Here is an 18,404-nt window from a genome sequence, read left to right on the forward strand (position 1 = left end):
AAAGCAACTTTTATCCCATTTAACGATTTCGTCAAAAAAAGCGAGCAAACTGAGAAATAAAAGCAAGAGTTTTCGATTTTAGACAACAAATCCGTGTGATTTATGAATCGGAGCTGCCACAACCTGAAGAAAATTCAAGTGGCTGTATTATTTCTCACTTTTCCAAGGAATGCACAGCATCAGCGTTCCTCCGATTATTTCAGACAGCTGAGAAATTATTATGTTTTGCTTTTAGCGTGATTGAAATGAAATTAAACTGCTTGCCGTGCACGCGTTTCGGTCGTCTGCCAGCTGCCAAGGACATGTGTTGACATAAACAAAATTAAACGAAAGCGAAAAGAGTGTGCTAAAAAATGAAGATAAACTAGAAGACAAAGTTGATGGCGCCAACACAACAGAACATTTCATTTACAAAATGAAAATTTAGTAAGAGGCACAGAACGAAACAACCCCCTAAACATATTTTCTCATGTATATGAAATACACGCATATTTCTCTGAAGGATCGTAATCGCCTGTTCTTGGGTTGCTGACAATTTGCGCGTCTTATTTATGGACAATTTTTTTTATTGTCAGCTGCATTGCAGCACATATCCTTGTACTCGTATCCTTATTGTGTGTGTTTGACAGCAAAAACCTTTTAAATCCTTGTTAACTTCTCTAAATGCTCAGGTTGCTTTTTAAAAGTGCCGTTCCATATGTGTGCATATATGTATATAAAGGACATTTATATTGCTCGTGGGCTTTTCTTTGTGTCATCAGCAGCGGTATTTGGTTGAAAGTAAAAAAAGTAAATTGAAAAGCATTTCAGAAAAGGTTTTTCTCGTATTTCTTCACATAATTTTTTTTTCTTATAAATAAACTGAAATTATGCTGATTGTTGGTTGGTTGGTTGAGCTTGCCTCGAAGCCCCGAAGACTTTAGCAAATCGAAACAAATGAGTATGGAAATCGGTTTTTAGCTGCTAAGTGAAAATTATGTGTGCAAAGTCTCTGGGGGATTTTGAGTGGAGAAAGGCAGCCCATGGGAGCAGATGGAAACAGACAATTTAAAATGTAAGAAAAAACGCTCCTGAAAGAGAATAGGGAAAATGAAAGCTTAACCCTCACTAGCAACTCGTTGAGCGGCTTTAGTATTATCTTCTCTGCAGCCATTATTCATTCATTTATTCTCGGTTTTCATTTTGATTGCCCGCCAAATCTATGCAAATTAGCCCGGCTTAATACAAAAATGCTTAACAAAATGGGGGAGCAGACAAAAAAAAAAGAAAATTACCCATAAGGCATTCAAAAATAGTTTGCGACTTAGATGACCATGAATTGCAACTTGCTATCCGACATTTTTTCAGCCTTTCTGCGAAAGAAGCTTAAGTGTAAATGCGGCATATAAATGAACTCATTAACTCAACCTGGCAGAGGAATGAATTGGCCCCAAGATAATATTTTTGCTATTTGAGAAATGTATTTTTCATTAATTTGAGACATTTAAATATTTACACAGCAGCCAGTCAGCCAGTCTGGTGTATAATTAATTGTTTGGCCTTCAAGTGGCTGACTGGAAATTTTTCACTTGGCTGGTAAATTATGCGAATGGTGCCGCATTTCACACTTTAAGCTGACAGCCAAAGGAGTTGGAAGTTGGGAAGGTGAAAATTTATGCAACGAAATTAATTCCATGCAAAAACAATTAAGTTAATTTAGCAAAAGGCTGAGCGCGGCAAACCCAGCTCGAAAAGCACGAAAAGCGCAACAGCAGAAAAATCAGGCTCAACTGAAATATAATAAACTTTTTTTTGGGAAAGTCAGGGGCGTAGTAGCCGCATTTGGGGGAGCAGTGCGCGCGGGGGTTGAATTGTTGTGAAATGCTTTAAATTTCCCATTGCCATTGCCATTTGGCATTGCCATTGCCTTTGCTGTTGTTTCGCCTGTGTGTTGTAATACAAACGCAATTAAAACCCGCTGAAGAGGCGCAAACAACAGACAGCCGCTGGGGGCTTCGAGGGGGGATTGTAACATAAGAGGTGGGCGGGGGCTTGGGTGGTGAAATTGTGGGTGGGCTCAGGGCGGAAAAACCTGGAAGGGAATACCGGGGAACCGGGAGCCAACAAATGAAATGAACGAACAGAAAGCGAGAGAAACGACACCGTAAAACATTTAAATGCCAAAAAATAGACAAAAAATGGACCGGAGTAGCAAAAAGGGGGTGGGGGTGGGGTGAAGGCCGGAAAATGGCAGGGGGCGGAGAAGGGGAGGATGCGAGAAAGAGAAAGGAAAAGCGGACGGAATTTCGCTTTCAAATTTGCGTTGGCGCGTGAAATATACTTGCAAATGTATGCGTATATATTTAAATGTGTGTGTGTGTTTTTGTGTGAAAGGATTGCGAATTTCACAGTCAATGCATTTAACGGATCGCAGATGAAAAGCGCGGGGAGAAATGTTAACAACCAGTGTAATTTCACAGCTGAGCTCGGGCAGTTCAAAACGGGAAATTTTTTAATAAATACACAGGAAACAATATATACTTGTTGAGATCGGAAAGTATTTAAATTACATGAAACTCTATCTAAAAAATATTGCTATAAATCTGTTGAATTAACTGGTTATATTCAAGTTTACTGTGAGTTAAATGGGCAACTTTTTCTTGCTGTGTAAAAGGACGGCCTGAACTAGATAAGAGAACTTATCTCATCTGCTGATTGTTGTTTCATTTATCACGCAAATGTCAAGATCCGCTGGCGCAGCTCAAAATGGATAGCGAAAAAAAATACGATTTTAATTGCATTTCAGCTTCCACCACCCTCTCGCTAAGGTGTTAAGTGGCAAAGGAGTTAGAGAAGGGGTGGTAAGCAGAGTAGCCACCCCCTTGGGCGGCTCAGCATTGACATTGACACAACCCCTGGAACACCGCCCCACCCTGGGCTTTCCCTCAGTTTTCCCTACTTATTCTCCTTCTGCAACTCTCCAGTTTTCAGCTAGCCAACTCACAAGCGTGCAATAAATTTTTCAATGTCATGCGTATCTATATAAAGAACAAGAACAGGAGAATGTCCTCGAAGAGGCGATGGGTTAGGTGTAGGTGTGTGGGCGTGTGGATGTATGGGTATCGCAACTAAGCCCTTTGTCCTTCGTCTTTAGACCACTAAGCACCCAAACAGCAAAACAAACTTCCAATCAGACCCAAGTCAGTCACCCCCTCTCTCCATTCTGGCTGCGACTTTGTGATAAATGTGCTACAGCTTTTTGTCTTTACTTCATTTGAAGTTGGCTTGGCTGGGCTTGGCCAGCTGGAATCGGTTTTTCCATCTCCAACTCCAACTCTCGCAGAGTCCAAGTTGTGCTGAAAGTGTTGAAGCAGCACTTTGGCAGCGCATCAACGCCAACGAGCCCCGCCCACTTCCACCACCGCCGCCCCTTTTCCACACCCCACCCCCCACCCTCCGTTTAGGGCCATCGGCATGTTTGCTTTTTTATCTGCGTTTTGCATGTGACTGCGAGTCTCGGAATCTTGAGCGTAGTTTCTGCGATGCCCTGAAAAAGATTGCTTTAATAGTCAGTGAGTAGAGGTTTAAGTCATTTAACTCATTTAACATTAAATAAATCATTATGACTTTATGCTTATATGATCATTGAAATGTTCTAGCATTTTCTCTTAAAGGTCGTTAGAGTGTGCATTTAATATCAGCGGTAGCCATGTTCAATTGCGTAGTTGTGCAAAACTAAAAGTAACATTATTTTGCAGAAAACTAGTACCAACATTTCCTAATGCTAAGGGAGCAATTATTCGGAAGAGTATTAAAAACTTCAACCTTTAAGCATCCCCTTCTGTGTAGTGTTTTTTTTTTGTATCTGCGCACAAGTTACATTTTTAATCGCGCCTTTGAGACTTCATTAGTGCAACAGCAGCCAGGAGAACGGAGCGGCACGTAGACAAGACTTCTGTGGGCGGGGGGAGTGGCATATATATAGGGGAAGGACGATGATATGCCAGGAGGATATAGCGAGACTGAAACATGTGCGACGTTGTTTCAAGTGCAGCTGATGCTGATGCTGCTGCTGTTGCTGCTGCTGATGATGGTTCCTCGGCAATAGCCCTCCATTATTCCCATTCCCAAGCCCATCCCGGTTTCATTCTTGTTGTCTGCCAAATGGCGCATGAAACACAGGCGAAGAACACTATCCACCCCTCTCTGTCCCGCTAAGTACTGCCGTCCCGCTCTGCGAGTGTCTGGGCACTTGGCTCTACGTGAAGTGTTGTCTCTGCTTTTTGCCGAAACCCTTTCTCTTTCTGGCCTCAAATGAAGAGTGTTTGTCTTGAGCTTCAAGTGTGGCAGCTTGTGATTTTTGTGATTTAAAAACTAAGCAAACAACAATAATGCTTAAAAACCAATCTCCAACATTTCATCAGTTATTTGAGATTGGGATCTCCAGCGGTGTTTATCGCTCATATTTGCGCACGAACTTGACATCACTTTGGCGGGCAAAAACAACATACAAAAAAGGGAAAAACGCATTTTTCCCTGAAAACTGCCTTTAAAACCTGGGCCACATGTCGTATGCGTGTTACGTGCCTTACTTGGCAAAACATAAAATATGCATAAATTCCAGCATATTTCACGATTCGTTTCGTTTCGGTTCACTCTTGTCTTTGTTGGCAGCGACGACGAGTCGTAAAAACTCCAACATCCAGCTAAGAATTCAACACAAAAATGTTTTCTCTATATAATATTTTCATTTCATTTGCAGCTTATTGACAATTGACATGAAATTGCCATTTTCTTCACCGTGGCGCTGTTGCCTCTTTTATGCTTTTGTTATGCGACTGCAAATAATGTAATAAAAGTTGAAGTCGAATCACAGTCCCAGTAATGAAAGCATAGAACATGCAACGCAACGCGCAACATTTTCTACGTTTTCTTTCTCTGACTCAGCAAAATGCCACGAAACATTGACATTTTACTGTTTAAATCCGCCGTGAGTCATTTTCCATGGAAAGTTCTGTATCGGGTATTCCTGGGAAAAGTAAAAGGAAATAGTTCGAATACTTCCTGGTCTTGCAAATATGGTAAACATTTGTGGGGTCTTTGGTTAGCTGCTCTGCCGTTCTAAACTAATTGGAACTTTACTATGCAGACATAAAACTTGGCTTTGAGACTTCAATTCTCGGGCACCCTTTCAGCTTCTGTTTTCCAGTAAAGCCCTTAAGTCCTTGGACAATCCATCTATCCATCTATCTTTCCCTTCTTGTCCTGATTTCCTTCCCTCTTGCGGGGGAGTGTCATGCGATATCTGGCAGCTAAAAAATTCTATTGCCACTCCGCTTTGATATATCTCAAATCCCAGCAATCTGCTGTTTGCCAACCAACTGAAACCGAAGAAGATTTATGGTGTCTCAAAAAATAAGAAGAAGGTAACAAATTTTGTTGCCTAGGTGTCAAGTAGCGTATATAGCAATTTGTAAATAATATTTTTTATTGAAATCCTAGACTTTTGACGGGCATTTTCAATCAGCAAACTGTTGCTACATATCCCTGCTCCTTAATACGTATATAAATCACGACGGTGATGTCGTTGCTCGTCCTGACTAACTGGCTAGCTGAAGACATAATTAATTAGCTTTTAATGCTGCTGCCGAGACAAGAGATAAATCCCTAGCCAAGGAATGCCGCAGGCACTTCGTTTCGCGGAATGGGCGGAGAGTGCATTTAGTCAGACGGAAAATGATGCCGGGAAATGCCAAGGCAGCCGGCGGTTGCTTGTGAATCTGACAGAGAGACAGATGGACAGAGAGACAGACAGACACACGGACATATATGCCGTATCCTTTGTAGACATTTCGTTAAAAGTTAGCACAGAGCACTGCCAACAATCAAATCAAAAGCAAACAATGGGCAAAAATGTAAGAAAACATAACCAGAGATAAGCGGCTTCAGTTCAGGCAAAAAAGATGGCGACAGACGGAAACGCAGACGGGCAAAGTACAACACAAAAAACGAAAAAAAAACAGGATCTGGCCAAAAGGAACAAGCAACGCTGCCTGAAATGGGAGAGTGCAAATGTCGGCGTGTCCTTGTCCACGCCCTGGGTCCTGAGTCCTGAGTCCTGGGTCCAGGGTCCTGTTCGCATGCTTTTCCCGACTGCTGTTGTCTGCTGCAAATACCGCAACATGTACTCAAGCAGATAATGTTAAATACCACTCGAGAACGTATAGCAAAGGCAAAGGCAAAGCCAAGAGCACCAGGCACCAAGCACCAGGGAAGCACCAGGCGACAGCAAAGGAAGCAGCAAATCCATGGAACAACAAAAGACATAAGCGCTATAGCCGCTGCTCTTGGCCAGAACTCAACTGGCCCGCCGTCCCCAGTCGAGTCTGCAATTGGTATTTGGGTTAGAGTTCGGGTGTATGGGTCTTAAACTGGCAACTGGTACTGGGACTGCGACTGCGACTGGAACTGGAACTGGACGAGCAGTTAAAAGGACACCAGCAAAGGACACATGCAGAATGCGAAAAACGAAACCGAAACCGAAAGCAAAGACAGCACTGTGCCAAATTGTCATTGGGATATGGATTTCTTTTCTATATTACTGCGATTTGAACATCTCAAATAGAACATTTCAAATGGGATATGTTTAACCATATTAACTGAAGTAGCTTTCGTGCTGTTTAGCTTGATCTTTGTTGTGCAATCCGCGGGTTTGACTACTTTATTGCCAGTGTATGGCCGCCAGGTCCTGCTGCACCCATCCAATTCCGCTGGCCTCGGCCTGTTGTCAGTTGCCTGGCCAGTCAGACGCATAAAGCGAAACAAAAGTTCAAAGACACGCCGTGTTGGGGAGACATTTCCGAGGCGACTCCTCCGGCTGCTGCAGCTTCATTCAGTTAGCTGATTTTGTTGCTACTTCGGCTGCGCCGCGCCTGAGCCGGAAAATTTAAGCGTAACATTAAATAATTTACAAACAAATGGCGCGACGATGCCAACGTCGTAGTCGTGTTCGGCTTAATCGCCGGAAGTACGCAAAAAACCCAACTTGAATGGGGATCCCAGTTGGATGTTGGGTTGTTGGCTCCATGATGTTGGAGAAGTGGTTGCTGGGTGGTGCCTGGTGCTTGCCGCTTGCTGCTTGCTGCTTGGTGTTTTTGGTGGGGCAGAGTCACCAGGGCCAGGGTCGTCGACGCATGTGCATGTGGCAGGCGAAGAAAATCAATAAAACGTGCGAGGATGCGGTGGTTTTGCTTTTTGCCACTTTTACTTTTGCGACGAGGAGTCGACTGCTGGCAGGACAAGCAGCTTCCGATGTCGTCCTGCAGCCTCCGTTCATCCTGCTTTGTCATTTGTTTGGCCTGCAGCTAAATTTGCCTGTCTATGTGGTACTCCTCCTGTTCCGTATTTCATCCCGGCTCCCTGCTCTTTGTGTTCACCAGCACACACTCACACACACACACTGCTTCCAGGACTTAGGTGTGGCTCCTGGCAGCTGTTTCAGCTCTCGTCCTTGCTCTTAGTGTGCAGGCTACAAAGTGCAACAAAGCGAATTGAAAATGGGAAATTGGCGACTCACGCACGCCTTGAATACTCTGAATGGAAAATATGCGAGTTTCCAAATGCATTTTAATAGTTACTTATAAATGAAACAAATATGCATTAAGGAAAGCTGTAGACTCTTTACATTTATATAATTTGAATAAATTACTTTTTTAAAGCTTACGCCATTGAGTGTATGTTACGCCATGTCCTCCGAAAACCTTTTCATTCGTGTTACATTTTTACACAGACCAAACCATTTGGAATATGGGGAAACGATAGACTTTGGAATGGGTCCTGACAAGCGTTAATCTCGAAATAAAATATTTGTTATGCACGGCATCGAAAGGGAAGGCGTCGCAGGACCAAAACGGGTGAACATTCAACCACCAAAAATTCGTAGCATACTTAGGAGCTCACGAAGTCGTGAACTGTTCCTTGGGCTTTTTCCTATATATTTGGTTCCTTCCTTTTATTTTTTTTTTTTTTTGCTGTGAGTGAGTTGCTGATTATCTTTGGCGGCAGGGCGAAAGCAAAAGCAATAGCGACTTTCCATAGACTTTGCATAAATTTTCAACTGCACAAAAGTTTTCAAACACACTCAGACGCTCGCTCAAATGTTTTGGGATATCTTTTACTTCTAAGCTCTGGCAAATTGACAAAGAACTTCACTCGAGTCCTGCATTTTCTGTGGCTTCTTTTTTAGGGCCAGGTGTGTGTTTATCCTGTCAATGTCTCGCAGTCGTCTCGCTATTTGCATATCAACTATGCAGAGCTGGGTGTGTTTTGGTGTGTGTGTGTGTAACACGCTAACATTCTGTTTGTATTTCATTAATATTTCAGAGGTGGCGTTGTTTGAAATCAAAACATAAATATTAACATACACGAATTGAAACGCTGTATCGCCGCGAGCGCATTTCCTGCCAACTTCACACACACATCGCAGCCAGGCCGCAAACAAGAAGAAAAAAAACCAAATCGTAGAACCCAGAGCGAAAATATAAAAAGCAGAGAAAAAATATGATATAAATGCCGCCCGCAGAAACCGCAAACCAAACAACAAATACCCGAAACAACACACACCGAATAAAAATGTTCCAAAACTCTGAAACAAAAACGTACAGCTCAAAATAAACGAGATTTAACCCGCTGCAATGCAAGGCAAATATTTTTGTCTAGCACGAATTGGATTTTGGTATTGGGATCGGCAACGGGATTGCTATTGGGATTGGGATTGGAATTGTCCATTTTCCAGGCGGTGATTCTGATTTGCTTGTTTTTCATTTAACACGCAAATATGTTGTGGCATGCAAACGATTTTGTTTCATAATTTTAAGCAAATATGAGTGGCACGGTGGCACGGGAAATTGACAAGAAACACAAGAAGAGTTAATTATAAAAGTGATATTTATTATTTATCGGCTAGAGATAAAGCCAATTACGTCTGGCAGATTTATGCGGCATGTTATTGCAAAATACGAATTTATTGACAAATTTTTAATTGAACTTGTTTTCGGCTTAAAAGAAGATCGAAAGCTAACGATAGTGTTTCAAATAATGCGAAATAAACCATAGATGATAAGCCTTAGCTTTTAGCTTCAGGAGATATTCAATTTACTAATTTCCTCTTATTTTCTTCTCTTTTTAGGTAAGTGCCTCATGTCCTGAAGCCTGCATCATGTCCTGAAATTGCAATCGATGTTTCATCAATGTTTCCTTGCTCTCATTTGTGCACATCATACATCATCATACATTCAGAGTTTTACATTTGTTCATTCCATACATTATTTCATTACCCGCATTCACTGTATCAGATTTTCATAATTTCCATCGTTCCGTTTTTAATGTAGTTTAGAGTTTTGCCCATCCCTACTAACAATCCGTACCGGAAACGTAAACTTTATGTATAGTATGTGCTTCGCTCTGTGTTTATTGTAAGTCTGTGTGATTGTCGTTACAAATTGTGGTAAATATTTAAACATTTTCATTATCATTTCGCAGACAAGCGTTGGAAATCTGTCAGAGATTTGCCAAACCGCCAAAAACAATTTGTGTGCCTAATTAAAAATTTAAATTACATCAAATATGGGAGGAAAGGCAAGGCTGGCAGTGCTGAACAATTTGTGCGTGTGACAAATTCGCTGGCGAACGAAGGCCGCGCCGAAGTTGCAGCCATTATGACATGCATTATGGTTAGAATTGGTGTGAGGACGGTGAGGGGGTCAGGGGATGAGGGGAGTCTTATTCCGGAAGGACGAAGGACGAGGCAATATGCCACATGCTGCTGCCACACTAATTTGTGCGTTGTGCCAACTTGGGTGCGAAAAACACAGAGAACGACGCCGCCAAAAACTTTTGCCCAGTCGCAGGAAGGTCCTTGCCCCGCCCATGTCCCCGCCCACATTTCTGCTCCAACCCCCTCGTTGAGTGCAGAAATTAATTGCATTAGAAAAGTTACCCCAAACTGGGGAAGAGAAACGAGTCGGTGAGCTGCACATGTGCCCCATGCCCGGGTAGCAAGTTGCGCTTATTTAAGTTTAGAAATGCCTTGGCAAAGTTACCACCTCCCTTCTCCCGCCTCCCGCCACTCGGCTCCTTCTGAATTTTGCCGAACAAACGTTTGTCAGCAAACTTAATTTCTGAACTTTTGCGAAGGCAAATGGCAGCCAATCCCCAATTTTACCCCAGCCCACAATTCGGTGCTTACAAAATGCTCGTCACCAACTTGAGCTGCGCTTTTTCAACGTCTTTCCGAGTTTCCAGTTCCAAGTCCACCTCTCCCTGCGAAAACGAAGGCGAAGGATGTTTGTGCATATTTTAAAGGGGAAACTTGCCAGACGCACATTTTACATAAATGTTGCACTTAAATGCACATTTTGTCATAATGTTGCCCCGTCTCACCGTTGGGAGCAGAAGTGCTTTCAAGGGGTTTCGCTCCACTAAAAGAAAAAAAAAAGAAAAATAGGGACGATAAACCGAAAAATGAAAATAACTAAAAAGAACATGAAAATTCCCTGCCTTTAAGCTGCCTTGGAACTTCGAGCTGGGAGCTTGGCAACAAAATTAAGATTCTTGTCTGGGCGGGCAAGTCTATAACAATTTTCAATAAATAACATTTTGTTTATATTTGCCTGCGCACAAAAATATTTCTCTCAAGGGTTAAAAGAAAACTTTTGTAACTGGAGGGCGAGAGCGTAGCACTTTGTGCACTGAAATGGAAATGAAAACTGTTGCCAAATGAAGGTAATGCCGGGGGTTTTTTCTTTATATCCTTTTCTGAGTGCGTATGTGTCTGCGTTTTCATGTGTCGCTTGTTAGTGCAATTGCGATTGCCATTGCTATTGCAATTGAAGAGAGAAACAAACGAGCCATTGCATCTGCCCCAGTACCTTTCTCCTTTGCCAAGTCACTTTGTATTGAAATTAGACACATTTCCGTTCAATGGAAAATGCCAACGGCTGCTGGCAACCCCTCATACTTTTTACTTTTGTCACCCCCTTTTTGTTCAGCATTGATATGCTTGCAAGCACACAGAGAAGGTCAGCATAATAGCAATAAAGGTTGAAATCACAAATATGTTAAGTGCTCGGCTTCTACAGAGGCATTTGGAGCTGTGATAATGTGTTGCACCGCCTAAAGTCGTACAATATTTTATCCCCATTTACTTTTTATATCAAATATGTAATATGTTTTTTCTATAAAGTGCTATTTCGGTGACCTCGACTGTTTGTGCAGTCTTATGCACTTGGCTGCAGCTGCAAAGTATGCTATAGATTTTTGCTCGAGCGCCTCGCACATCCTGAGGTAACTGTGACGGCAAAGGTAACGGGAACGGTAACGGGTGTGTAACGAGTGGGTGGTTGGGTGGCTGGGAGTGCGTGTTATGAACGGTGCTGCGAGCGGGGGGTGAGCGGCAGCTGTCTGTCTGTCTGTCTGGCGACACTCGTTGACATTGGGGGCGACAATGCGTCAAGGCGGGCCACCCTCTCCCACCTCCCCCCCCGGACTCACTAATTTGCATATTTATGCAATTATACGCTACCTTTTGTGCCCAGCCAACGTTTTTGTACGTACATCAACCCTTTTTCGGGACTCGAACGCGAACCCAACCTCAACAGTTGGTCGCCGGTCCGGGAAAAACAGTCGCTGGATGAAAATACAGGAGCAGTGGAAGAGTCAGGGGCAGAGGCAGAGGCAGAGGCACAGGCACAGCATGTCACTTGTCACGCCAAACACGAACACGTTAAATGTCAACAATGAAGTGACGCAGCACGGCAACAGGGGGTTAAGGCGAAGGGCGATGGGCGGTAGGTGATGGGTGATGGGTGGTGCGCCAAGGGTTAAGGTGGGTGGCAGGCCCAGTAGTTGGGTGGATGAGCGGTCATTGTCCCCTTGCGCGCCTACCAACTGAGACAACATCCGCAGCGGCTCGAATTTCACAAGCACTGAGGAAAACAATGTAAAACTACATATACAAATTAAATGAAACGCATGTATTATACAATGAAAGATGATAAGTTGCATTTTCCAGACTGAATTGTGCTTGGCAAAGTTAACAATGAAGTGGGATCATACATTTAATGAATTGCTGTGACTGTAACCAGATTTTCTCGCAGTGCAGCACCCTTCAATCCCTTATCCCTAGCGCCGCCCCACCAACGCCCCTTGTCTCCTGACATTTGACACTGTCACAGCGTTTAGTGATTTATTTGATGGTGACATGCGTCGCTGTTGTTGCCGCTCTGAAAAACTGAAAAACTGGAAATGGGAAAAGGAAAATATTTCGGAACGTAGCAAACATTTTTGCTTAATTTTTGTTATTTCTATTTGCGTTGGGTTTCGGGCGAGATGGTAGATGGTAGATGGCATGATGGTGCCCCGCTTCTATTAAATGCAAATGAAGTTATGAAAATTGCTCAGCAGCCCTCAAACCGCAGCATTGTTGCCGCGTGCCAAACAACAAAAAAGGGTCCGGGCGATATCTTCAGCAAATGATCTCAATCAAGGGGAGCGAGCATTATGAAAATTGCATAATTTCGCCATAAGGGTTGTGCACGCCGCACAACGACCATACTATGGTCGTTTCCTAAAAACCCCGCCAATGGCACTTCAATTAGAGTAGCAAATAAAAACAAATATAAACAACATTTTGCGGCGGGTTCAAAGTCTGCAGAATATCCACTAGCAGCATCCGCACATCAGCTCCTTTCAAGACTTTTCCAATCCGACAAGTTTATAATCCCGTGCGCCGGGAAAACGGAAGACAAGATCTTGGCCCCGGCTTGTATGTCAACAGCTTTAATTCGGCCTTTCATTGGCTGCTATTGCTGCTGCTATTGCTGCCGTTCGCTTTTCAATTACCAGCTCAATGGCTTCGAGGAAAATCCTTGCAACAATGCCAGGAAGCTGTGGCAGCCAAATAGTTGCACTTTTCCAAGGAGCCAGCGTCTGGCTGGCTTTTCCACTCCTCCCGCAGCTCGCAGCTCACAGCTCTCGGCTTCAGCTTTTCAGCTACAGCTTTTCAACTTTCAGCTTCATTGAGCATTGGACATTTATTGTTGCTGCGCATTAAGGCATTAGCAGAGAAGGTTGGCAGCAAGGATCAATGGGAGGGGGGATCATAAAGGCTGGCCAGGAGCAGGAGTTCCACGAGTTATGAACGTATTTTTGACTTTGTTCGACACTTTTATTGCCCAAGTGGTGCAACGTTTACATTAAAGTCAATCGCTCGCTTAAATGTTTCCTCGCCATTCAAATGCACATGTAAAAATCGTTAAAATTGGATTTAAAATATTCGTTTCATTCAACGTATTCATTGAAATGTCATTTTATATATTCATATGCCTTTAAAAGGCATCAACTTCGACCCCTGTTTGGCAACATTTGCAGCTAGCCATTATTGTTATTTGATTTATTTATTTAGCTGGTTAATTTCTTGCGGCATTCGCAAGGGGTCCTGGCCTTTTTTGATCCGTCTGCATAAACTTTTTGACAGCAGCAGCAGCGAATTTTGGGGTTGAGGAAAACGGAGGAGCACATAGTACAAATTCCTTGCCGTGCCTTTGACTGACATGATTATAAGTTTGTCTGGATCTGAGTCTGAGTCTGAGTCTGAGTGTGAGTCTGAGCCGGGAGTCTGTTGCCATCCTGAGTCAGAGTCTCAGTCTGGATCTCGTCTCGGCACGTTAACTCAAACGAAACTAATTTAATGCGCTGCAAAAGTATTCAAACAATTGCACAAGGCGACGCCCAAAGTGAAAGCAGCCAAAGCCAAAGCACAAAACACAAAAAAATATATAGAATGAAATGGGGAACACAAAAACCGAACTGAAAAGGAACATAGATGGATCTGGGGGGTTTTTTTTCGGGGAATTCAGAACAACTCGTGCTCACATCAAACGAGCGCATTTCATTTGCCAGCCAGCGAAAAGGAAAAAGTTTTTGTCTTCCCCCGTTCACTCTCTGTGTTTTGTTATATGTATTTATTCCTTTTTTTAGAAATATACTTATGTATAGAAATTTCGTGTTCTCGTACTCCATGAAACAAATTCAATTGTTGGGGCGTGTGCGTGATGATGGTGAAAAGGGGGCGGGGCCGACGAGAGAATGTTAACAATTTTATTTATGTTTGCTTTGAACTTGTCTTCATTATTTGTCAGCGACAACAGCCAGATGTCTACCGATTAAACACTTCCACCCAGATTTAACTCACTTCTTGCACTAAAAATGAGTAGCATTAAATTGTATTATTATTCTAACCATTTAAAAATTGTGACACAAAATGAATGCCTACATTGCGTTTAGCTTGAAATTAAAATTAGCTTAAAAACTTTGGCCCCAACCACGTGAAGTCATTACTCACGAACAACCATTAGGGCACCTTTAAGTCCCCAAACCGAGACATGAAATATTTGGGCACAAACTAAATACATTTGTGTTAATTTCCACACACACACACACACACACACACTGAGTGGCAAGGAAAGGGGGGGAGAAAATGGTTGCCGAACCCTTTCGGAAAAATTTGCATATGTGTGGCTGCGCCTTGAGCGATGGGCAAGCGAAGGGAAGGGAAGGGAAGGGAAGGGAAGGGAAGGGAAGTGGAGTGAAGAAGTATGAGCCACTCATACATCAAACTATTAAAAGCCTCGTGCAAAAGCCTCCAGGGCATCGCAACGCAGCCACAACAACCACCTTTGGCATTAGAGGGCGAACCGACCCACACACACACACACACTCGCACACACACATCCTGAATGTCCTGGGTGTCCTTTCTGTCTTGCCGGCATTTGTCAAATGCTGTTACCGGGCTTCAGCGCACCATGGAAAAGTTGCCTGCCAAAATAGCAACAGTTTTTCCATGAGCCCGAGAAAAGGAGCGGGAAAAGCTCTCCAGCAGCCGAAAAACTTACCGCAAAACCCAACATCTCCCCTACTCCCACCTCCACTCCCATTCCCCAAAAAAAGTTTCAGTATATTTGCGCTTAGGTGGAGAAAGGAGAGCGCCAGGTGCACATATCTACATATTTTTGGGTACACAATTTTTTGGTCTGAGCCCTTTGGATATTTGCGGGCAAATGATTTTAAGCCTTTTGCTTTTGCCTTGGCTGCTTAGATTGTTTCCCGGCTCCCCAGATGAGCTGCTCACTAAATTAGTTTCATTTATCTACCGAGCTCCGTAACGTTGTTTCCCCCGCAAAAGTTTTCCAGATTGCAAGAATTCGTGTCTTGTTTTCTTTTATTTTTCTCTCATTCTCTGGTTTTTTTTTTTTTTTGGTTGTGGGCTTGGCTCACGTAAATTTCCACAGCCGACCCAGACATCATAAACAATCCATGTGGCTATCATAAATTGCTTTTCTTTGGCAATTTCCCCACATTTTCTCAAATCCAAACAAAGTCTGGGTCATTTTTTACGGCAGCCCAGACTGAAGGGTAGTGTGCCGGGGAAATAATGGGAAACTTCACCGGGGTCTTAGAGGCAATTAAAATAAATTATGATGTGCAGATTTACGAAAATTAAGAGATTGTTTTTCCTGCCACTTAAAGCGGAGCTGAGCCGAACTGGCAAAGTAAACTATGAAATTACGTAATAAGAGGAGTGCTGCAAAGGGATAAGTGAAATCAACTTGCAGGTTAAACGTCTCCTATCTGTGCAGCGTCCCAGGACCTCTGGAACGAGGGCAACACGTGCTGTGGCCTCATCAGCAGTCAGAGCACCTGACGCGACCCCCACACACACACACACACATTGGAATTGTGGATGAGGAGGGGTTGAGGTGGGGGAGAAAGGGATTTGCCTTTGGTTTTTCGAGGAGAATCCCGGCTCCTTGGGCAATCAAGAATTCAGGTCATGTGCATGTGAACTCAATTAAGCAGCACATAACTTACAAACCGGATTACAATCATCATCATCAACAACATCTGAGGGAGGGACCTTTTGTACCCCCGGACGAGCAGGAAGATCCTTTGCGCCTTGTTGTTTGGCATGCAAAGCAGTCGGTGGCCGTAACAGTTGGACCTTTGGATGCCTTCGCTTGCCTTTGACTTCTCACCCAACGGAACAACGGAATATGTTGCTCATACGCCCCGTTGCCCCACAGAAAATTGCCCTGCCGGTGGTAACCGTAACCTTTTTCGGGTGCAAAACAATTTGCAACCATAAATTGCAGACCATTTTTGGGCGGTAAGGTCAACAACAACAGCTGTCGATTGTCGAACTTATTTCGCATGTAGAGCAGGATATGAGAATTTTCACTTGAATAATTAATTGAACGTAACAGTTTTTTGGACGGCTGATGGCTGATGGCTGGCTGATGGTGGGCACAGATGGGTGGGATTTACCCTTGTTGCGGTTGCCTTGCTGCCTGTCCATCTGGCTCGATTTGTGGCCATTGTCTCCTCCTGTCTTGTCTTGAGGCTCCATTTTCCCTTCTCTTAATTAAGCCATATATACACCAGCGAGTCCTGCAAAGGTGGGGGTTTTCATTCGCATTTGGGGTTGATTACTACCACTACTCCGACTCCGGCTGCGAAATTCATTTTTTCATAAGCCGCTTTCGAGCGTCGCCGCCGCAACAGGCAAAACAACATTTAAGCCTTTTCGTGATAAGCATTTAAATAAATTAAATCCAAATCCGCTTTCCAACCCCCTCCTTCCTCCGCAACCATTTGGATTCTAACCGCATGCGAGAGCTCTAATGAAAAATAGCGAGAGTGCCGGGCATAAACAAACACAAACCGACAAAGCCAAACAAAAAATGGGAAAAAAAGATTGCAGGCGACATAAAGATTTGTCAACGTTGATAAACAACAACAAAGGCCAGAAATGCGACGCGACTGGATTGCTGTGTGGCATGAGTAGTATGAGTAGTATGTGCATGTGAGCTTGTCTGCTTTGTGGTAAATTTTCACTGCCCCCCAGTTGGCTGCAAAAAATGTGTGTGTGATGTGTGTGTTGCTTGTGGGAAAATCCGGGGCCGGGGAGTGGCAGGCTCGATCCGGCGAACAAACAAAACCGAATCAAATGTGCAACTGTTGCGGCCAGTGTTGCTGCCTCAGCTGTCGCTTTGATGGAAATTGTCAATCTGTCGATGAAGAGCAGCCAAATGACAAGTGTCAGGCAGCGGGAGATTCTATAATCAAAAGGGTTACCCTGTGTGAATAAACAAATTCAAAAAACATTCTGATCTGAACACTGCACAATAAATAAATATGTAGAATTATGAGATATATCTTACTATATACATGTGTATATATATAAGATTGCGTTCTCGTATTGCTAAGTGTTTATATACCCTTCTACAGGGTATCAATTGGCCGCAAGCTAGGCGCATTGTCGTGCGCTGTTAAGTATGCTATATTAATTTGCATTGTGCGGATTTGCACTGACGCTCCTATTTCAATCCCACTGCACTGCACTGTCTGCGGCCAAATGCATTCAGATCAATGGTATGAGTGAGAGTTTTTGATTGATATGACATTGATGCCATTTTGGTGTCTCATTTGAGTGGAATGTTTATTGTCGGCTTTGTTCGCCCATCAAATTCTTTTCTAAACAGCGTTTATCACCTAACCAAACCAAACCACTTTAGCGAAATAGAATACCCCATCAGTTCAATCAGAATGCTGTGGCACAGCGTCCACCACCAAAAGCGTGTCGCATACGTTGCCATTAGAGATAATCACTTTTGCATTTTTAATGCCCTGCTCATGGACACACGGACATAAAATGAAATTGCAATTGCCAGAGCGCCAATAGCTTTGATAAGCCATAATCATTTCGATACTTATGCAGCAGCGAGGTGGAGGTGGTGCTTGGAGACTGGTAAATTAGCATAATAAATGCTAGTCGTGGCTCCATAAAATTTTATTAATTTCCCAGCGCACACAAAACGCAGCAAAAACGAGCCACTCAAGGGCTTAACAGATTTACAGCTCGCAAAAAGCCAAAGCCATAAATACGGCAGTGCAAAAAGCGTGCAAAGTGCACTAAAAGCAGACAATGACTCATGGGCGGGCGAGCGGAGAGGTGATTGGGGGTGGAGGTATTCAACCACCCCCCTTCGTTGTTTGTTGTATGTACGCCACTTTCTAGGTCAGCCAATTGGCAAGTGCACTAAAAGCCAAACGGGCGGCAAGCAAACGGACAGATAGTTGTCAAGCGGCCGTCGACGTTTGCACCGTTCATTCGTTTGTATGAACGTGGCAAGGTATGCGATGAAGGGGCGTGTCCCGCCCATCATGACCGCCCTGCTGCCACCCATCCGTGGGCCACTCCTCTTGCACCTTGTGCAACGCCGGCTGTCAACAGTGTCTAACGGGTTGCCCTGGGCCCAACTGACAAGTGTGTACGCCTCACAGATGGCTGGCAGATTGCGATTCCTGGC

The 18,404-nt window shown here is 43.6% G+C and overlaps 1 protein-coding gene across 6 annotated transcripts in view; it reads left to right on the forward strand.

Annotated features, from left to right (window-relative positions):
* LOC6537706 (sterile alpha motif domain-containing protein 5) overlaps positions 1-18,404 on the forward strand; it is a 155,442-nt gene that overhangs the window by 108,381 nt on the left and 28,657 nt on the right. Inside the window, exon 5 of one of the 6 annotated variants that reach the window (XM_039376432.2) lies at positions 9,167-13,852. The exons of the other annotated variants lie outside the window; for them this stretch is intronic. Within the exon in view, the coding sequence (XP_039232366.1) occupies positions 9,167-9,205 (39 nt within the window). The 3' untranslated portion in view covers positions 9,206-13,852. Of the gene's footprint in view, positions 1-9,166; positions 13,853-18,404 lie in introns of those variants that run through there. 6 annotated transcript variants of the gene reach the window in all.

This window comes from Drosophila yakuba, chromosome 3R (genome assembly GCF_016746365.2).
Source record: "Drosophila yakuba strain Tai18E2 chromosome 3R, Prin_Dyak_Tai18E2_2.1, whole genome shotgun sequence".
Classification (NCBI taxonomy): Eukaryota; Metazoa; Arthropoda; class Insecta; order Diptera; family Drosophilidae; genus Drosophila; species Drosophila yakuba.